The sequence below is a fragment of the Euprymna scolopes genome, chromosome 1 (assembly GCF_053919585.1).
Source record: "Euprymna scolopes isolate OS-2025 chromosome 1, ASM5391958v1, whole genome shotgun sequence".
In the NCBI taxonomy this organism is placed as follows: domain Eukaryota; kingdom Metazoa; phylum Mollusca; class Cephalopoda; order Sepiida; family Sepiolidae; genus Euprymna; species Euprymna scolopes.
Genome location: NC_136482.1, coordinates 102693274 through 102716671, shown reverse-complemented (window position 1 = coordinate 102716671; position 23398 = coordinate 102693274). Strand labels below are relative to the sequence as shown.

General features: G+C 31.1%; 1 protein-coding gene across 2 annotated transcripts in view; it reads left to right on the top strand.

Moving 5' to 3' along the window:
• The window catches only part of LOC145261972 (TBCC domain-containing protein 1-like), a 69227-nt gene that overhangs the window by 11969 nt on the left and 33860 nt on the right, over positions 1 to 23398 (top strand). For both annotated transcript variants that reach the window (XM_080119803.1, XM_080119797.1), the window contains exons 2-10: positions 7349 to 7535; positions 9657 to 9718; positions 11235 to 11297; positions 11891 to 11991; positions 14015 to 14123; positions 14298 to 14355; positions 15956 to 16031; positions 19663 to 19789; positions 22400 to 22466. In XM_080119803.1, coding sequence (XP_079975929.1) covers positions 7410 to 7535; positions 9657 to 9718; positions 11235 to 11297; positions 11891 to 11991; positions 14015 to 14123; positions 14298 to 14355; positions 15956 to 16031; positions 19663 to 19789; positions 22400 to 22466 — 789 coding nt within the window. In that variant the 5' untranslated portion in view covers positions 7349 to 7409. The remainder of the gene's footprint in view (positions 1 to 7348; positions 7536 to 9656; positions 9719 to 11234; positions 11298 to 11890; positions 11992 to 14014; positions 14124 to 14297; positions 14356 to 15955; positions 16032 to 19662; positions 19790 to 22399; positions 22467 to 23398) is intronic.

Genomic DNA, 23398 nt, shown 5'->3' with positions numbered 1-23398 from the left:
CAAACTAAAATAAAAAATAAAAAAAGAATTAGTTTGAATTTGAGAAATTATTTTATTTTTTTTTTTTTTCAAAATTTTTTTTTATTATTTATCGGATTAATTTTTTTAATCATTATTTAGTTAGTTAGTTAGTTATTCACAGATTTGTATATATTAAAACTTAATTAGATTTACTTTTAAGTTTGTAAGTAGTAAATATTTATTTAGCCTGTTGTGTTGTTGCTATTTACTGGTTCTGTGTTGACCATAAATTGTTCTAATACCCTAACTACACAACACATAATGAATTATTTCCCAAGAGAATAAATACTAACCTTTTGTGAAAAAAAAAGTTAATTTAATAAATTAAATGATTTTTTTTTTAAATGCACCTTTGGTGCATGTGCAGTTTACAGACTGTATTAAAATGACTTATTTAGAAAGCCATTCTTAATATGGAGATGGGGAGGTTGTTAACTATTCTGTACTTTCACCTAACAATTTAATAAAAAGAAAATGGAAATTCCTATCTAAAAAAAAAAAAAATAGCATGATTAATAAACTACACAAGCATCGCATCTTTAATCTTCATGTATTCAAAATTTATTATTTAAACATTTTGATTAATTACAGAAAAAAAAGTGGTTCTCTGCATAATTTGAACCAAAGCAAACCGACTTTTGCTTGAAGGATTCGAGATTAAACCTAAAATTTAGGTTAGGTTTTTTAAAAATTCTGTTCAAATTCTAAAGAAGTTCTTTTACTGCCCAAAAGAAAAACATAGATTGGACATTTTTTGATAATAGCCAAAAGAAAAAAGGGTAAAATATATATATATAATATATATATATCTCAAATAAACATTATTTCAGGTTGGAGAGAGAGTGTTCAGCAAAGTGGGGTAGTTTTGATGCCAAGTATACACATGCAAGTGGTCTATTAGCCCAAGTCCTGCCTAGGAAGTTGTGGCCTCATGAAAGCCTGCCAGAGATAGCAGCAGGGTCCCTTTCCATGCACAACATGGTACTACAACTATCCTGATATTATACAACTGATGATAGAGCAGCTGCTCTAAGTGCTATGAAAAAGTTAGGGGTCCTGTACTGTAATTGGAAACAGCATCCAGACAAACTATCAATTGGGTACCTTCAACCTCCCACACAAAACCGGACTAGACCAGCGGACTGAGCACAAGTGGCATGCAAGCAAACCCAATTTTCTCAGTTAGTGAGAGAAAGAAAATTGGGGATAAGGGAATGGTGTCCGATGTCCTAGTCAGGAAACCAGGCCAAGCACAGGGTGGCTCTGTTGAGTCCCTGGTATTGTACCCCTGTGCCTGGCTAATAGACAAAGAAGGAGTGTGTAATCCAGCGATAGGCAGAGTCTATCTACTCGTTAAGCAATTTAAGTTTGCAAACCGGAGAATTTGTTTGAATCACCAGCTCTAGGAAGGTTATCTACCATGACTGAGGAGGTCTCTCTCCCCCCAGTTTTAATATCAGTTTTCTTTCTCCTAGATGGATGACCTGACACGATCTACAAGTCCATCACAATGAGAGGGGTAACCATGCACCTGGTTTCTACACCAGGTATTTCTGCCCCCAATCTCCCATAGATGAGAATATTAAGTATCTTACTTTACTATTCTAAATAAATAAGCGTAGAATTGGCGATAGATTCCCCTCTAACATTAAGAAGAAATCATGTATCAGGTAAGTAGTGTGAGAGAACCAATCTGTTTGTAATTAATTTCTTTTAAAATAAATGAATATAATATTAATAAGTACTTGAATATGTAATAAAATACAGAGCAAAGAAACAAAAGAAATAGTGGGATTTGATTTACATACAGACGTTAAACACAACATAGATAGATGTACTTAACTTGGTGTACTTCGACCAACCTATGTTGGTCTACCTAACAGACCAGTGTCTCTACGCGGAATGAATTTGGGGTTCAAAGATTACATTCTATTTCAGAGCAGTAAGAGGGAGAGGGGGAGGTTCTGCCTTAAGTGCCGAATGTGTTCTTTTGAACAGTCGGCTGGTAATTTTAATCTTTTCCTTCTTATATTTAATTGGAACGGTATAATTTTCGATTTTTTATTCATATATGAAAACCTACAAACTCATTTTCCAAAGGTGATGAACACTAGAAAATAGATGCCTATTGTTCTGAGTAATGTTCAGCAATCTGCAAGCACTTCATAAATAACTGCATGTGCCACAAATTTTATTGCTGACATGTTCACAATCCTGAGCAGGTAGCACTCACCCTTTCATTTAAAAATCCTAGAAACCATTTTTATTAAGTCCTTAAGACCTTCTTTTTGGTTTCAAAAAGAAAATCATTTAGGACTTAATTTGATTTCTGTGTGATTTTTTTTCACCGGTTATTTTATTTTTTTCTCTCACCCACCATATTCATTGCAAATTTTTCTTTAATTGCAATTTTCCTCAATTTAGGTCTGTTGAGTGAGGAACAAAACCTGGTTAACTAGCCCTTTTTTTAATTTTTTTAATCATCATGCTAATTTGTCTATATTTAGCTATAAATAAATTTGATTTCTATGTGATTTTCCCCCGATTTATTGGAGAGGGACTTATGTTTCAGTGGCACCCGTGCGTCCAAACTTTTGCCAGATAACTGTCCATTAGTTTTTCCTGAAATTTTGCCACAAATTGTATTTCATTTAATAGATGTGCACAGTAAAAAAATCTTTTTTACAAAAATTCCCATTGCACTCCCATGGGGCTCAAAAGAGGTAAAAAATGCCCCAAAATGGCCAAAAATGATATATTTTGCCCCATAACTTTTGATCCATCCATTAGATTTTTTTTAAACTTGCCCAAAATGTTGTTAATATAAATCCAGTATAGGTGACCATGGCAAAATTCTGGTTTGTGTCCCCGGGGACTTTCAGTGCTAAAACTCCCCTTTTTGTGGCTCTTTTTTCATATTTCTCAACAAAAACTTGATATGTCTGACTATATAGTGGTTTTTCACGGTGGTCAACTCAAATATACATGTGTTAAGGCCTGAAACTCCACCGTTATCCATTTACTCTGGGATTCGGCATCCCCAGGGGCTCAAAAGAGGTCAAAAATGGTCAAAAATAACACTTTTTGCCCTATAGCGTTTCATCCGTCCATTAGATTTTCCTGAAACGTTCCAAAATGTGAAAGCTATTGTTCTTAATATAAATTCAGTATGGGTGACCCTGGCATAATTCTGGTTCGCATCCGTCTAGGACTTTTAGAGCTAAAAAAAAATGCCTTTTTGGAGCTCTTTTTTCATATTACTCAAGAACTTGATATGTGTACCTATATACTAGTTTTCCATGGTGTTAAATTAAAATATACATGTCTTAAGGTGTGAAACTGCATCGTTTGTCCATTTTCACTGGGATTCGGCATTCCCAAGAGCTCAAAAGGGATCACAAATACCCCAAAATTGAAAAAAAAAAAAATGACACTTTTTACCCCAAAACTTTTGCTCCGTCCTTTTGCTGAAACTTGGCGAAATGTGAAGGCAACATTGGCCCTTCACACTTCTCACATTCATCATTTCTTCACTATTTTTTGTGGCGTCATCTCACATGCAGCACAAGAGGGGGACCACGCACATGCGGCTTGTTTCCCCCCCACCGTTTATTTTATTTATTCATTTATTTTTTCTCCTCTCCCCCCCCTGACAATTTTTTTTTTAATCACAATTTTCCTCTGTTGAGCAAGGAACAAAACTCGGTTAGCTAGCCCTTTTTCATTTTTTTTATTTTTTTACTCATAGTGTTAATTGGTCTATATTTAGCCATAATAAATATATATATATATTGCTAACTTAAACAAGATAACATGCGAGACGGAAATCTGAGAAAAAGTGTTTTAAGCGAGTAGATAGCATGGAATATGGAAAAAAGATTTGAGAAATAAAAGAAAACAAATAAATATAATTTTTTTTAGTAATATTAATTAAAAGACAGATAAAGATATGGTTAAAAATTGTTAAGATTAATAGTATAGGAATAAACAAGATAAGTTTTTTTTTTTTTTTTAACTTATTTTAAAGCGTTCATCTTCTTTGAAAGAAAAGTAGTGTCAAGTCTGTTGGGTTAGAAAAAAACATGGCGGTCTAGTTACATCTATATTGAGCCTTGATAATCGCTCAAAACTCGAAAATTAAACTAAATACTGATAGAAACCTATCCAATAAATGTCACCAATTGGGCAAAAATCTAAAGTACTATACCATTTTATGAGGATAGATACTCCACTACTCTCCAAAGAAGGAGGTAATGCTTGGGAGGATGGTATTATAATAACAGAACAGATACTACACTGTTACACCTAAATTGAGCATTGAAAGAATTGTACACTAGTACAATTAATAGATGAAGTTTCTGAACCTACAATTATATCTCTACAAAGTTACTATTCGTCTATGCATGCAGTATTGTTGCCACATCTGGGCTGGTGCACCAATAACTAGCCTCTCTTGTTTCCATTTTATTAATATGGAGATCATCAGAGCCTTCTTAGCCAAAAGAAAAGGCCAGGTTGTCCTCAATGGTCATGCATCTAAATAACATTTATCCAGGTATGCCGCAGGAGTAAATCCTTGGACTATTATTATTCTTGATTTTTATAAAAGATCTCTTTGATACAATTGTGTCCAAGATAAATATATTTGCTCTCTTCTGGACCTGTGGAAAAAACATACATATCCAAGACAATGGCTGATTTCTTAGAAATTAACCTCCAGTACAGAGTGGAATGGAGACATAAATCGAGGTTAGCATTTAATGCATCTCAGACAAAGCTCCTTTTCTTTAACGATTACAAGGAACCTTTACAACCACCGATTGTCATGGCTAATAGCACCCTTCCTGAAAGTTTATCGTTCAAACTCCTTGGCCTAAAATTCACAGGTAACATGAATTGGACCAAATATATAGAAGACATTGCTAAGGCTGCCGCAAATAAGGTAGGTTCTCTTTACCAAGCTAGAAAATTTTTACACCTGCCCGTATTCTTTATCTCTACAAAGCCACCATTCACTCATGCATGTATTGTTGCCACATCTGGGCTGGTGCATCAACTGTTAGCCTATCCCTCTTTAACAGGATGCAAAATATAAATTTGCACTCTTTGCCAAGGTTTAGCCCTTGTTGCGTCAATACAGAGTTGTATCCCTGTGTTCTAAGGAACTTGCTGCACTTGTACCCCTCCCTTATCAAAATCCTCCTCCCGACAAGCACAATTGATTAGCTACTAAATCCCAGCTGTTCCCTGTAGAGATCCCTAGATGTTAGATTTTCTACTTTGATAGCTTCTTTTTTCAAACTACACACTTTTGGAAATCCTTCCTGCTCTCTGTTTCCTTGACAGTATCAAAATGCAGCATTTTAAATGTAATGTGAACAAACATTATTCTGTCTAACTCTCTGCCCAGGTTGACCCCCACCCCATTTGACCCAAATTTTTTTAAAGCTGTATTCTGCTTTTCTGGATCAAGAGAAAGCTTTTGGCAGAGTACCAAAAGAGAGGTTGTTTGGTGAGTGTAGACTAAGGACAAATGATTAGTTGATGAATGCTGTACAATGTATTGAAATGCTCAAAGCCATGTTAAAATTAACATGTCATTTAGTAACAGCTTTAACATAGTATAATTTAGTATAGCGACAGCCAATAGACCGAGAAAAAAAAAACAAGCTGCTGTTATTTTTTTTTAAATCTAATTAAAACCCTTTATTTCTTAATAACTTTGTTTTTTTCCACGAAGAGAAAACCTTGAATTTTATCATATTAAAAGCAGAATAATATAATATTTTAACTAATTTTAATTTCAGAGGAGTTTCCAATGGATAACTAATCTGTATAAGTCCTGAGATGAAAAAGAATTTTCTGTAGGTAGCTAATCTGTATAAGTCTTGAACTTTAAAAGTTTATAGACAAAGAGCAAAGATCTTTCTCATGTGGGCATGAAAAATTATGTGCAGGAATTTTAAAAGATCCAATATTTTTATGGAGTGATTCCAGTTTATGATTGGTTGCTAGCAGAACGTAGCTCCATTTGGTTGGTCAGTTCCTATTGCCAGTGTCTATAAGTAAAACTTTCCAATTTTCTTTAATCGTACCCTCTATTTATATAAAGCATTATTGCAACATAATGTTTTCTATAATTTTCAATAGAGTTTTTTCAAAAAAATCATACTTGATCTAATTTTTGTATTTTTCAATGAAATCATAAATAAAATTTTAATATTTAAAAAAAAAATTTTTTTAATCAATTAAACTAATTAAACTAATAGCGGTTGTAGTGTTGGAAAGACCCTCCTTCCCTCCAAGAGAAATGTTTTCTTGCTAAGTTTGTGGAAAAAGAGTCGGGTTCAATTTAATCTTTTATAGTACATGTAAGCATTGGGTACACAAGATGTGCAGTAGAAATACTGGTAGCTTGAGAGAGGATAACTAGTTTGTATGCAAGACGTGTAAGACAATGGAGATTAATGAGAACTTGGCTGTGGACAAAGTAAATTTGGATGGTAAAGCTATTGAGGTTGTTGAAGTTTTACCTTGGTGGTACCATTTGGAGCACAGGGTGGAGCAGGTGATAATGTGATTACAGGATTAAGAGTGGATGGAGGAAGTTCAGTTTTAAAGTGTTCATTTACTATTAAGATTGCCCTCCTCTCAATCCTATAATCTGACCCTACTATAGCAGTGTGTCGATCAAGAGAAGAATCTTATCAGGCATATGCACATAGTGTGGTGATGAATCGAAGTGAAATTTGGGCAATGAAGGTTGAGGATTTGTGTTGCATGGCGAGAAATGATATGATGGATGTGTAATGTGAATATTAGTAGTCACAGTTGAAAATCGTATTTCAAGTAAAACACTTTGATGTCATTATGTGCCATGCTGAAAATATATTATTTGACATCTGCAGCAGTAATTAGAAAAAAAATGATCAAGTAGAAGATCACCTAGAACTTTATATTAAAAATAAACATCAGTCTTATGTTTTTTTGATTCGATATTGATAAGGTACCGATACCAAAAGTTGCAGCAAAGCAGGGGAGATAAGTCAGTGTTTTATCTAAGCAAATAAAAATGGACAATGTAATATGACAAAACTGAAATTTATGATAAAATTGATTTTTACTTGTAATTAATCTTCTATTCGAGCATTTTTTTTGCTAATTTTTGGTGAGGGTGCATATTTCAGCATCAAAGTGTTTTACTTGAAATGTGATTTTTTTTTTTATTGTGACTAATACTGTAGAAGCACCGTTTTATGAGATGGTTTGATTCTAACATTGACATTGGAAAATAAAATTAACCAAAACTCTTTTCTTATTTTTACAGATCTTTTCCTGAGCCGCGCGATGTCTAATATGGAAACGCAGTGTGTTACGTGGCAGTGGTAATGACTGCCAAATCGAGTGGCTCGTCCACTCCGCTTCCAACCCATCCATTTAATGTTTGGGTGAAAGCAGAACCATTCAGCTATGGCACCTTATCAATCCCTCCACCACCCAGACTTTCAACTAATGTTTGTATATTTCTTTGTTCTTTTTGTTTTTTCTTTTGTCATCTCAATTATTTATGACTTAGATTAGTTTTCATTTATTTTTTATTTTCCCCAGGCATCATCTTTAACTTTACCTGAATTCAGTAAGTTTAGCTAAAGTAGTTTTGTATCACTTGGATTGTTCTCATCTTGGATGTTATTCTCACAACATTTCAGCCAATGTAACTTCCGACCATCTTTAGGTGTGTTTCAGAAATCTATAAGGAATTTTGAACAGAACCTTTCATTTTATACACAGCGGTAGATTCATTTTGTTTCATCACCATGATCAGGTAAAAATCTTAAGTAATGCTTGATTATATTTTTAGTATTATCTATATTGAAGATTGAACCTTAAACTGTCACTTAAAATTGATATTACAGCACTTAATCTATTGCACCACAAGTAGATGTTGACAATAGTATGAATTTTGGGATTCTTAAACCTATTCTTGTTTTAGATGTGTAGTGTTATTATTCATTGTTATTATACAGCATAATCATGTTGACAAAGTGGTTCTCGTTAGATCACTGAAGTTAAACAACATTTAGCCTGGTTAGTACTAGATGATGGACCATTTGGGAATATTAGGCACTGTATGTGAGAGAACCTCGACACTTCCCAACAAGAACTGCAAAAATCTAACATTGTTATATCTCCTGAGTGGAATATACATGCGGATGGGAACTGCTTGTGAATTTAATAATATTCCAATGACACTTACTCCTTCAGAGGAAGCTGGTTCAACCCACCTAGAGTAAATGCTGTATTTTATTTATTTTATTTTTTTTTACTGCTTATTGCTACATAATGATGGATATAAAGGTTCCCGAATTTGACATGATGCACCTGAAGAAGGTTCGAGGTTACATCAGCTGAAGTGTGAAAATAATTGAAACAGTAGTCCCAATAGTTTAAATGATACAAATTATCATTCCTTATTTTGACAATTCTGAAACCAAAGTATTTTTTTAATTCTATGATTGTCTTATTTTCTGAGTAAAGCTGTGGCCGACTATAGTCAAGAGCAACCTGAAGGTTCCCTTTTGATTAACTTCTAAACCAAAGTGTAGGGGAGGGCGTCACTCCATTCCCAGGATTATTCCACTTGCTCTTGATCCTCCTCTGATACTGAGTGTTTAGCAAGGGGACATCAAGTACCAATCAAGTACCAATTTTGTTAATGTTTGAAATTCTATTTATGATATTGTTGGATATAAGTAGCTTCCAAAACTCTTCAATCTTTCAATACAGTTTAATACCTTTGCAAAGAATTTTAAAGTTAGAAATGTTGTTCTATTTGGCAGTTTAAATGCTTCCAAATTATTTTAAAATTTGGAAAGGTTACAAAGTAATTAATTTTTCTTCTTCAACTATTAAAAATATTTCAGTGGTTGATTTTTTAACAAAGAAACAGACATGCATTCTGGTAGATTTGATTTCATAATTAAATAATTTTTTTAAATAGAGTTTTAACACTTTTTATTTTATGGCATTGCATTTTTAATTTGTATGAATAATCAATTAATCATAGTATATTAAAAAAATTCTATGTGCATGTATTCAAATTACATTGATGCAAGAAATAAATATATGCATAAAGGTATTATATTTCTGAAGTTTTTGAATGAGGATTTAGAATTTGGATTATTGTTTTCATTTTGAGTGTTATTTGCCTAATGTTTCAGTCCATGTAACCTTCAACCTTCTTCAGGTGAATCTTATTGAACTCTAGAATCTTTCTGTCAAATTCGGGAATCTACATAGAATTGTGAACAGAACGACTTATTTAATCCACAGGGGAAAACATTTTCTTGTTCTGTTAGCCATAACTGGGTAGTAGTTCTGAGTAATTCACAATTGTATTTTTTTAAAAGTTTCGCCCACACTGAAGATTGATTATTCAACCTTCAGAAGAGTGTAACTTACAACTGAATTTTACCAAATAATTTATTCACTAGGCCACGGGTTGTTGTGCAAATAACACTCAAGGTGAGAACAGTCATCCAAATAATACGGATGCAGGAAGGTGTCTTATAATTTTAAGCTATATTTAAATATTACATTTTCCATTTTGAATGAATTTCTTTTTCTTATTGCAGTGCATCAAAAAAAGTTTGGCATATGCAAAAAACAAAGGGGAACTGGGTTTTCCAAGAATCAGGTAGTCTTTCAGCTTTTAATTATTTATATTTTCTTTTTGTTTTTTGTCCTAAATGATTGGCGATTTATTTCTGACAGTATAGAGTATTTTATATATTAAGCTGCTCTTTTTTCTTTGATACCATTGTTTGTGTGGATAATATTACTAGACAAACAATTATTTAGTCTGTAAGGCTGGAAATAAGCAAAGAAACCAGAATGTGAAAAATGATGTTGCAGGGAGATATAGTTGCATTGTTAGTATAAGTTATCTTTTGAATGACTGTGAGTAGTAGTCATTCATTGCATTCATGAAAGTAAACTCCATATTGGTACCTTCATTAATCAAACTGTATTGTAGTAATAATAGTAATAGGGGGACACAAATTAAGGTTTATATTTTTGTTGGAATTTGTTTTCTTGTTCTGTCAGTCATGACAGAGTAGAAGTTTCTTGTGTTTGATAGTAATATCTACAGGGGAACACATAAGATAAAGAAAAATAAACATGGACATAATTATAATAATTAATTTAATGCTCAAACATTAATAGGAATGAAATGCAATGAAAATACAAATGAGGCATAAAATGTTTTTCTTTAGATGGAGTTCAAACATTGTTCATGTCATTTAACACAAATTTATGTTGATCATCAGTTTCACATTTAAATCTTCACTTCTCTGTTCACATAACTTTTTTATTCTATAGGAAACCATGTCTTGTTTCTTTACTGAATCAGCTCTTTCTTCACGACATCATGCTTCCAAAAACTTTTATTTAGCTTTCTTGTTTCTTAGTCAGTCATCTTTTTCTCTGATCTCTCTTCCTTGACATTGCAGTCTGAAGCCCAAACTCAACTATCCAACTCCACTTACTACTATTTTGTTAAGTCAAGTGAGAAGGAAACTGAAAGACAGCTATCACAGTCAGATAAGGCTGATCCACACAGCTTCCTCTCTCCTCTTCTTTTTTCTCTTGCCTGCCTGGTGGCATTAAAAAAGTCAGAGAGAAAGAAGCAGACAGCATGATTGGGTTTTAAGTGCTTTACTTTCCCTCTCTGTCCCTGTTGTCCAAGTAATGTAATGTTAGTGTAGATTGCAGCATTTTTGTTTGTATTCCAAGCCCCTTTTTGTTTTCTTGTTTATTTTTATTATTACTCCATTTCAAACTCGGTCATCCAACATTTTCCTTTCAAAATTCCTTATGTGCATGTTACAGCAAAACATCCTAACAGTAACATGTTTATATTTTCTATTAGGTATTATATCGCTTTTAATGCAAATAAGTAGCTAAATCAAAGTAAATATTATTAATTTTCCACCTATACTTATTTTTAAAATCTTTTGTTATCAGTAGTAATGTTTACCAAGTATTATGGGATATAATTTCATCAAAGAGTTTCTTCTATAAACATAAGGTTATCTAGTCATGTCATCTGAGCTAAATACCTCAAGTTGTATATTATTAAAATTTAAACTCGTGTTCAAATTTATTATGACTTTTACTGTAATATATACCTTCTCCTAATTTCATTTCAGTTACACTGTTTGGAGACATATTGCTTGCAATAAAATTCATCTTCCTGAAGATCTGGCTTGGCTGTAAGATTCTTTTTGTTTTATTATAATCTATGCTTTCTGAGTTAAACTATTGTTCTCTCTATAAAGAGATTTCTATGAATTTACCAAATGTTTCACACTATGCAAAGACAACAATAATGAGAAATACTTTAATATTAAAACTTTTTTAACAGGTATTATTTCATATAATGCTATGTAACATTACAGTGTTTTCTTTTTTATAATGTAACATTATGGTATTTTCTTTTTAGTTATAAAACGGTATTTTCTTTTTAACTTCAAAACATTATGGTCATTGATAAGAGCAGAAATCTTGTAAAGCAAGAAATAAGTCTGTTTGTTATTTAACCAAACAATAATGAATAGTGGATCAGTAAAATGCAAAACTGATTTTTATCTGTAATCAAGCTTCTCAATTACATTTTTCCTAATTTTGGGTAACGATACTCATTTTTGCATAAGTATATCAAAGAATTTTTACTTGAAACATGATTTTCGTCTGTGCCCTATCCTGTAACAGCGTCGGGTGATAAAATTGCAAATTCTAATATAAAAATATGATGTTTACATATTTCTTAAAATCTTTAGTAAAAATGTTATTCTCTCTTTTGCAGCTATTTTTCCACCTGCCATTTATTATCTGAAAATTGCAGTCCTGCCGAAAGGATAGAATGGAGCCAGTGTTTTGCAAAATGCTCAACAAGTCAGGATAAAGGTACATTTAAATCTTTTCATTTTGTTGTTTTTTTTTTTTGTGTTGTCCATCAAACAATTTTAAGAAAATAAACGTACATTAAACTTTGCCAGTTGAATAGCGATAAAACTGTTGGACATTCATGGCTTGAATTTGGTGAACAAGTCCAGTATGGACTGAACTTTATTTGTATTGAGCATGATTTGATTGTAAAAAGGATTTTGAATTTTATCAATGATTTCATGAGTGGCATTTTGTGGTAGTCACCCGATACAACCTCCATAACCATACCATGTCAAAGTAGCATTCACCCTCATCGAGTTGATCCGGCTTCTTATGAAGGAGGAAGATTCATGGGAATATCAAATTCACATGTGGTTCACAGTTGCTTATATATCCACTATACAACATACAGCATCTGGTATTCCCAAATGGTCATCCATCTAGTACTGACCAGGCTTACCATTGCTTAACTTCAGTGATCTAACAAAAACCGGTATTGATGTTGGCTTAGGGGTTGACTATCAGAGTGCAGAATCAAAAATGATTTTGGAACTGGGTTCGAATTTGTCAACCAGCAGAAATTAAAACTTCCTACATTGAAGATTACATAAGAATGAAACACTAGTGTCTATAGATAATAATAATAATAATAATAATAATAATCATAATAATAATAATGAAATATATATATATATATATATATATATATATATATATTAGTGGCCTGGCATGGCCACAGAGGTGACAACTGTAACAGCAAAACTGAAGCTGGCCTGCAGGATACTATGTATACAAATGTAGACAAATTTGAGCATATTTTATTGGTTTGAAAATATAGGTTCTTTTTTACCAATTATCATAAAATTTTAACCATAGAATAGTAACATAATCTTCAAAAAGCCTACAAATTTTCATGTATTTTCATCCCATAGCGCCAAAGATATGAGCATTTCAATATTCAATTTGGCTACAATGTAAATATATCCATGTATATATATATATATATATATATATATATCCTCAAAACTTTTGGCCTTGATGGAGGGGAGACTAAAACTTAGTGCTATGGTTTCAAATGATCTGAAATAACAACAAAGGGAGACTTGATTTCAAATATTTCTGATATTTTATATCTCCCTTCTTTTGGAAATAGAGTAGGATTATGAATATCTCCAGTATCAAATAATCCTTATACACTGCGAAATTTACTTTATGTATGAAAACCAAAGAAAGGAGATATAAAATATGAGAAATATTTGGAATCAAGTCTTCCCTTGCTGCTATTTCAGATTATTTGAAACCATAGTAGCAAGTTGATTCCAAATATTTGTTATATGTTATATATCTTTCCTCTTTTGAAAATAGGGTACGATTATGAATATCTCCAGTATCAAATAATCCTTATACACTGCGAAATTTACTTTATGTATGAAAACCAAAAAGGGGAGATATAACATATATGGCTGTAAAAACGTGGCAAAAATAGGCTCTAGCTGATGGATGATCTCCTTAATGTGTGATCTTAAGGGCAAATGTAACACATCCCATTACACAATTCAGGTCATTAGCTTTCCAACGAGACTTCATTTGTTAAATTCTGATCAATAATACAAGGGTCATTTGAAAAGTAAAGCCTCCTAGTTTTTCTTTTACGCAAAAAGTGGAACTATGAAGACGGAAGTGGTACTGTTAAAATGAGCAACCTTTTGTGCTACAGAATTTATTTTTCTACATAGACACTACCATTTTTAATGCACTTTAGCAGGAATTCAATGATGCATTTCTGCTTCTGACACACATCTATGACAGGGTTTGCTTTCTTAGAGTCTCACATCATCAATATCTGCAACAGAAAGATGAAACTTTTAGGTCAAGAATAGATAAGTTCAGTCGTCCTAACAATTAAATTTGCACTCCTCTTTGATCCATTTAGACAGAATAAAAAGAATAGAAGGCATTACTTGTAGATTGAATAAATTGAAATTAAGTTGCATTTTTATATGATGTCATATTCATAATCGGTTTAATGTTTCTGTTTCAGAAATCCTCAAAAATCATTTGACTGTGAACACCTACAAGTTTGTGCTTTACCTTTATATTCAACAATTCAACAAAGTCTCTTTGAAAGCTTCTTTAGTTGCTGGAGATGGGTATCCTTTATTTTAAACATGGAGATATATTATTGCATAATTTAACAAATTATATCATAAATCACATTCTATTTGTCTTGTCTACTAATCCTCATGAACATTCTTTCCATTTAAAATTGTTGTGTCAAGATGATTGTTTTTAAGGTTTATTACTTCCTTAATTCGTTGATCAAGATGGCCGACGAGTTCAGCTTACCATGATTCTGATAGCAAAATGAACAGGCGACTTAAGGTAAGAACATTTTCTTACATCATTTCACAATTCTTCACATCAAGTTGCTCTACTAAGACAAGTCTTGTCTATCTTGCTATTGCTCTTATAGCTAGGAAGAGAAGAGACTGGCTCATATCTTACCTAAAGCTATTAGAAATGGAAAGATTATTATACAGCTTCTTCCATTTCCAAAATAAATTTACGTTATCCTTCGTAACTTCATTTCCATAAAGTAGATACTTAAATATACTTAAACCTTTTTTTTTTTTTTTTTAAATAGGTTCTTGTTCAGCTATTTTCTTAAAAAGCGAAATTTTATTTCCAAGCAATTTTTACTGATTTCTATATTTAGTCCTATCGGTATTTTATCTTGAAAGAGACAGTATTTTTCTGCATCAATGTCAGGCTATAGAAAAATATATTGACTTCAAATGGCTTACAAAATTCATTATTTATTTTTAATAAACATATTAAAATTGTATTTATATACATGTCTTGCCAGCAAAAAAAATCATCACTTATATTTTTTGTGAGACTGCTTTTTGAGAGACAGACAGAGGATCTACACTGATATAATCATGATAATAACATTAACCATTTAGAACAGTGTTTTCCTAGAGAAACATACATGCTTAAAATTATGTTTATATTTATAGAGCGCCTAGCAGAAAACATCAAATGAGAGAGCTTCAAACAGAAAATCATATTTCAATATTAGGTTTCAGCAACCACATTTCTTTTTTTGGTGGGGGGTATAATAACAATAAATAATTAGTTTTCTAAATAATTTGGTTCAATTAAAAATTTAATAATCAAACAATACTGCACTAATTAAATAAACTTTCCAAATGATATTTATAAAAACATACAGCTTAGTTAACATAAATAAATTTAAAAAAAACATCCCATGGCAATGCTGGGTAGGTAGGGCTAGTACATTGTAAAGTATTCCCACTTTATATTAGCACATAGTAGCTGTATTAGTTAGTAGTAATTCATTTTGAAGCTTTCTTTGTTTTCTGAGCAAGGTAAGAATACTCATTTATAACTCTTGCAAATACTTTTTTCATATAAATGATTTGCATATTTAAATAACCTTGAGCCACACTGTAACTGGTACTACCAGATCAGGCTGTTTGAAAATACTGACTTCTTCACCTAAAATGCACCAAACATTGATGTTGTATTTTTATCCTTTCCTTTTTCAAAACTTAATCATGTTATGCAAAGTCAAAAAATATAAGCAGCAATTTTTGTCTACAAAACAACTAAACCAAACTCTATGAATATATATTTAAAGATATAAAGAAGTTGAAGCATAAACAGTCCTCCCAAATTACTGAATTCCACAGTAAATAACCTGAAAAGGGTTGATATGCTGTAAAACAAAACGACCAAACCAAACTCCATAAATAAATATTGGAAATACCTATTTAAAGTACTTAAAGCATTGTAATGTTTTTCCAAAATTACTGGAGTAGGTATAAAATAATCTGAAAAAGGGTTGATATGTCATAAAACAAAACAACCAAATAGCCATATTGTAAAAGAAAGAATTCCATGTTTAATTCAAAGAATTGCACCTGAAGACATTTTCATGTTCTTCCTTTCTTTCTAGGCAATGGATGAGCACAGTCATTTGGGTTTTGTCCAAAGCCATCTGATGGAGATGTTAGAACTTTTGATTGACCCAGGTTTGCATGACTTTTTTCATATTCTATACTATTTCATTGCTTTTCATTTGGGGGGTATATTTATATAAAGAAACAAATTAATTTTTATAAGAATATCATTATAGTTCATTTTTTTTTCACCCAATAACAAATGGGGGACATTTTTTGTTGCAATAATTGTATCATAAAAAGAATATGCACCATGGCATTTGAACGAAACCAAAAGTTTATTTTTCCTTTTACACCATTTTTTTTATTTCCTGTTATTTGGTAAACTAAATGAATACCACATGTTAAACAAACAAAAAAACAACAACTTTATTTTAATACATTTTTTTAAACAATATTTTATGTACAATATTTATTTTAATAATTAAATAAAGGAAAACTTTTTAAACATTTTTTATTTGCGAAAAAATGTTTTTATGGAAATTTTTAAAACTTTATTTTCAAATAAATAATTGAGCAAATGAAAATTTTTAGCAAAATAAAATTTTAAAAGTTTTGTAACTGTTTTTTGGATCAAATGGGGTTCGATTATGGGTTAATGTCCAAAAAGACACATTTTTCCTTAACACTACTTTTTTTATATCATAAACATAACAATGACATATATACACGTTTTGGTACTTCTGTATTATACAAACAAAAATAATATTGAATTTCACATAAAACAAATGGCACATACATAATTGTCATGTCACAAATAGTAATATATCCAAAAATTATGGAAAACAATAAGGTAAAAAAATAATTATTTATGAAAAACTGTTTTCAATAAAGTTTATATGGATAATTTTGTCCAACATTTTGAATTATTTTTATCATGACATAAGCAACAGAACTTAATTATCTCCCCTGTCAACTTATCTTATTTTTTAGTAAGCTTAAGGTAGTGATTTTGCTTCCTTTCACAAATTTTTTTTCATTAATAATTATTTTGTTTACTTCATTATTTTTCCATTATTTTTGTATATGTTATTATTTGAGACCTGACAATTACATGAGTGCCATTTTACACATTTTTTTTTCATTTGTATAATATAGAAGTACCAAAATGTGTATATATGTTGTTTTGCTCATGATTAAAAAAATACAAATAAATAAAATAAATAATATAATATACAAGCATCCACATGTTTTTGTAACTTTACCTTCACAGATTTATTATTATTTTTTAAAGTCAGTTCTTGTACAATATAAGGTATAGGTGAAAATCACATTCCAAGTTAAAACTCTTTGATATACTTACAGATGATGCAAAAATAAGTATCTTCACCAAAAATCTTTTAAAACTTATCTCGTAGAATTTTAATTAAAAATAAAAATCAGTTTTTGTATTTTGTGGATCCACCATTCATTATTACTTGGTTAAATGATAGACTGAATTATTCCCCTCCACCCCACCCCCGCTTGACCAGACTTACACTCTTATCAATGGTAGAGCAGCAAAATACGAGAAAACTGATTTTTATTTTAAATGAAGATTCTACTCGATAATTTTTTAATCCTTTGAAATGAAGTTTCGTAATTTGAGTATTCATTCTTTTCATGAGCTGTTATCTTCGTCTGCACAGTTGTCATTGTTTCATCACATTTTGGGGTCCATGGTGCAATCAATAGTGGCTTAAGTCTATAGTTTCAGGTGAGCATTGTCTGAAGATTGTCGTTTCTATCCTACCCAAGCAGGCCAGAGGATTATTTGTCGAAAATGTGAAAAAGTTCAGCACCTTAAATACCAAAACTTGATGATTATCATTAAGATAACTCTACCGATAAAAATCTGAAAGGGTTAAAGTGTAATGAATGAAAAACTTATTCAGGATTATATTTCTTACTGATGAAACAATCACCAAAATGTCCCCTCTCCACATGTCATTGAATGGCAGTAAAAAAAAAATCTATTGGACATTCATGATTGCAACTTAGTGGACAAGACAAACAATGACTAAAATTTATTTGTATTAAATATCATTGGATTGTGAATTTTATTAACGATTCCATGGGTAGTATTTCTTTGTGTGATCCTGTACCAAATAAAATTATGATGGAATACTTGAAAAGACCTTCTATATGCAAATAATTATGAAATGATTATTTGCATGTAATCTCCGCATTTTCTCTTTTAGCTTTCACATTTTCATGAGTGACGTTTCTGATAAAGAGGGAAGAATTTCTATTTTCTAAGTGAGAATCTATCCATTTCACACTCTGACTGGTTTTTGACCTTTAAGTTTTTTTTTTTTTTTTTTTTTTTTTTTTTTTAGCTTTGTACATCAAGTGGCTTTTTGCCTTGTCTGGAGCGATTTTCATTAAAAACAATTATTTTAAATCATTTTTTGATTACTTGTATTACTTATCATGATGTAAACATTGTAATGCTTTAGATATACAAAAGATTCGGCAGATCATCAAAGATCTGGGAAGGGGAAAAAACAAACTTTAATGTAAGTAAAATTTATACTCTAGTTGGGGACCAACCCTCATACACTGAGAGGAAGCTTCACATGCTTGCCCGCAGTATAATACATTGTAGTTTATATTGCACTGTAGAGAACCTACTGTTCATTTTATAAAATTATTTCGGTATAATAGTCTGAATTAATGTTTAAAATGCATTAGTCAAGTATCATGGTTTGTTTGTGCTCTAAACAGAAACATTCATTTCGAACACATCCTTGTCTTATCAAACAACCTACTGTTGATTCTATTTATCAAGCCCTTCTGTTTGTGTGGTGATAAAACTTCTGAAATCCACTTGTGATGTTAGGCTGTATAAGAGTGATAACTTAGGTCAAAATTAGACTATTCTTTTTATAATCATATTTTTTCAATTATTGATTTTCTATATTTATCATAGGATTCTGATATAAAACTTATCTAAGAATACTCCCAGACACATAAAGTACATTTGTGTGAAATTTAAAAAAATCAGCCCAACTGTTTCAGAATCTATAGGGAATTCTCTCTCTCTCTCTCTCTCCCACACATACAAACACAGACAAAGTTCCTTCTATATATAATTAGAGATCTTTACAGAATTTACGTACTATATTTAATTACGACAGTGTTAGAGACATAATCTAAATGAATAATCTGAATAAGAAAATACAAAGTTTTTTTTTTTAATTTATCATGCTAATATTACCATCAAAACAGTTCACTGTTGTTTAAATCAATAATACAACATAGTTTTTTTTTTTTTTTTAAATACTGTATACATAGTGGAGAGCAAAAACCCAAAGACAACTATTTGTATGTCTAATTTGTATAACAATATTTTAAACAGTTTGTAATAAATTAGTGTTTGGTGTTATTCATTTGTAATTGTATTAACCTATTTTTCTATATACATGCAATAGTTTTGTTGATAACAACAGTAATTCATTAAAGTAATTTAATAAAAAAAAAAGGGGATAAATTATCAAACCTTTCTTAAAATATTATGTTCATTAATTAATGTAAATGAAAATTTAGATTTTTTAAATTATGATAGATTTATATCAAAGAAATGCCATAAGTTATCCATTTTTAAAAAAATCGTTTTAAGCGTTGGGTGGCAGGTAATTTTTTTGTTTGTATAAATATGTAAACATATATATAATGCATATGATTTAATTGCTACTTTTTTTTTATTTTATGTGCTGTTTAGAAAACCGAACAGCTGCAGCGGCCACAATCAGTAGTAGCAGCCCTTGCCTTGGACGAGATCTTCAAGTCAGCCTTGACATCTTGGAAGCTTTGGGTTTCCTTATATCTGCTTCTGCTGATAAATGTCGGTGAGTTGAAGAGAAATGTAAACAGAAAAATTTCTTGATAATGTTCCATAATGGGATACATGATATGTGTCTTAGTTTTTTTTTAATTTGTTTTTTTTATTTTTGATAAGTATTTTGAATGGTCTAGACTCTATCAGTACTGCCTGATCAAAGCTGACTCAAGAAGCTTAACCTTTTGCCTCTTAAGCACCATATATAGTGATTTTTGTTTTGGCCTACAGTCTCTTTAATGGTCATTATGATATATCTCAGGACCTACGTGGACACCACAAGAAGTTATTTCACTGCTGATTTCAATTAAATCAGAGGAGGGCTGCTTTCTCCATCAGGATGCTGAATTTGAGAATAGACTTCCAAAAGAGGTGATAAATATGCCAACAACACAACCATTCAAGGTGAATTTGGACAGATGCTGGACTATTATATCCTCTTCTGTGTAAATTTTTACCACCTTTTCCTTTTCATTATTTTTTTATTTTTATTTTTTTTTAAAGCATGTTTGTTTTTAACATCTCCCATCTCTATTCATATAAAGTTAAGTATGCATATATGTTTGTATAGTTTTATCTACAGGATTCATATCTACCAATCATTATATTTGGAATACAGTTGCTTGGCATAAGGATGGATAATATTGTCTATATTTAATTTAATTCAATTCAGTTTTACACAAATCTCACTGCCGATTAAATATTTATTTGTAGATTTTTCTATATACATGCAATAGTTTTGTTGAATACCTTCAATTTTTATGTAATTTTAACAATAGGTATTAGATATTAACTAATAAATATTCCCCAGATTTAAGTTTCTTTTAAAGTACTTTAAAGGAGTTTTAAAGAGCATAATGTGATCAGAAGCTCTCATTTGAAAATTCAGATATTTCTGATATATATTAAATGATCCATAATCATCAGATACCAATAAAGCAAGATTCCCTGAATTTTTATTTCTTCTTAAGACTCCTTGAGCTTAAACCTTAAATTTGAGACATTTTCAAGATTGAAAATTATGTAATGGATTTTTGTCAAAACTTGAATAAGGATTCTAGACATAATGTTTAGTAGCATTATATATTTATTTTAATCTTTGTAAGGAAATATAAGTCATGCAAACCTGTTCTTTTCTGGAGATTAATTTTACCCGTCCTGTGACCATATCCTTCTAGTTTATCATACAATGTTATCTTTTCAGATTTTTAAAGTTGAAGCCAAATATGAAAGACACAAGTTGTGTCTTGACAGGATTAAACTAAAGAAGCCATTTTGTACCTCAATCTACAACAAAAGCCAGGTCAGCTTCTAGATTAGTTGCAAGGTAGTTTCAACTGATCCAAGCAAAATGGACGAGAAGCAACACCAGAATAGAGATTGATATCAGCAGCATAGATGTTAATTTCTTGAACAATATTCTCTGGAAGATGATTGATATAGAGAAGAAAGTGTTGGGCCTAGAATAGAGCTTAAGAAACACCTCAACTGGATCTAAAACATTTTACCTCTTATTTTCACACATTTAATGATGGAAACAAAATGAGTTTGCATAATGCAATTAAAGTCAGGTAATATTGGAATCCATCATTACAATTGCTGATGATTAGATACTTCCATGTCAAAAATATTACATAATCACATAGATATACCGGTTCTCATTAGGTCACGAAAGTTTAGCAATGTAGAGCCTGGTTAGTACTAGATGGGTGACTATTTTAAAATGCTAGGCGCTGTATGTCATCTTCCTATAACCAAAATATACATGTAACTGAGGACTGCTTGTGAATTCGATATTCCCTGTAAACTTCCTCCTTCAAAGGAAACCGGCATAGCCTGACTAGGGCTAACATCATACTAAGTATTACGAGTTCTTCATTTATTTTTAATGTCAAATGATGTATGTTGATAATTGTTTTCGTGTATGTGTACTTCATAATAGTAATAAATCAAATATACCAATCGAAAATGGTGTCCAATTTAAGGTGAATCTTTCAATGAACTCATTCATAAGTTGACAGGTCTTTAAGTGGATTTATTATTGCATAATGAATGGACCTATGTCAGATAGTGATTCCAGCAGTTAATGTTAATCTTGAGAAGGATCTAATTTAGTACAGATTGAAGTGACACAAAGTTTAAGAAATAAATCAGTTCCCAAGAAAAATAACAGGAAGAGACAACCTGAAGGTTAAATCTAAAGTAATGGGTCAAAGTAGAGTTAAACTTAAAAATAAAAAAACACAAAGAGATCTCAGTGGACATGACTCATCATGTCACGGATACCAAGAAGGACAGAAAAGTAAAAGTTTCAGATCATTCTGGTTATGGAAGTGTGCATAGATCAAATCACCAATAACGCTGTTTTAACAGAAAAGAAAACTTTGATAATCACCAAGAGCAAAATACCCCTTCAAGATTCTCATTCGCTGTATCCACCCATTTATCGCATGCATAAAGATTTTTAGAAATCTAAGAGGTTACATTCTGAAACAGTTCTACATCAATTTAGGGCTGAAACAATGCAGTAAATTTTACGTTTCAATTGATAATCTACTAGGGGAACCTTTGTTTTTATTTTATTCATTTGTAATCAATTGTAAATATTTTTATTTGATAGAACCATAATTGGACTTGCTGAGTTACTACAGTTGCCTGGTGTCAAATCAAAAGTCTCTTATTCAAAGGTATGAAATATTTTTAATTTCATTATCGTCTTCATATTTGGTTTAACATTGCTGGCATATGTTGGATGGCTTCTCGAATTGGATTTTTAAACTAACCTATCTCTGGCCAGATCTTTATTTTCTAACCCATATTGTAACCAAAAAGAGGCTAATCAGTCACCTATAGGTAATTTCTCCATCTACCGCATTTCTTTGCGTCTCACTAGCACTGAAAAGGATAAGCTGTCTACCTGTCAGACATGTGATGATACCAGGTCAAGGTGTGTAAAGATACTGACTTTCTGATGCACCAAACATTGATTTTATTGTTTTATTTTCCTTTCCCTTTGCAAAAACAATCAGGTTCTGCAAAGTCAAAAACAATAATTTTCTTCTACAAAATAACCAAATCAAACATCACGAATAAATATTTGAAGATATAAAAAACTTGAAGTTTAAAAACTGTTTGCAAAATTACTGAATTTGACATTAAATAACCTAAAAAGGGTTGATATACTGTAAAACTAAATAACTAAACAACCAAACTACCTGCCAAGCAGGTCAAGCAGACTACAAGGCACACTCCCTTAATCTTTTTTTATCTACACAAGACCAGATGGGCTATCGACCTATAAGTTTCACTTGACCAAGAATCTTCGTAACTGTTAAAAAAGTTATCTTTATTTTTGAGAAATGTAACTAATGTTATTCTAAGCTGTATTTTAAATTCACCCTTTCCCACCCAGGAAAGATAAAATTCTAAATTTGTTTTTAAATAAGAGAATTTTATTACTGATTATGTCAATGTCTGAACATTATGTTGTCCTTTTATTTTATGCTGAAAAGTTATCAGATTTTAAGCATGTTTACCTAAATTTAAAAAATTTCATTTGCTTTTTTCTATTTTGAGAAGATAAGAAAATACCAAGTTCATTCTGAGATAAGAGTTCTCT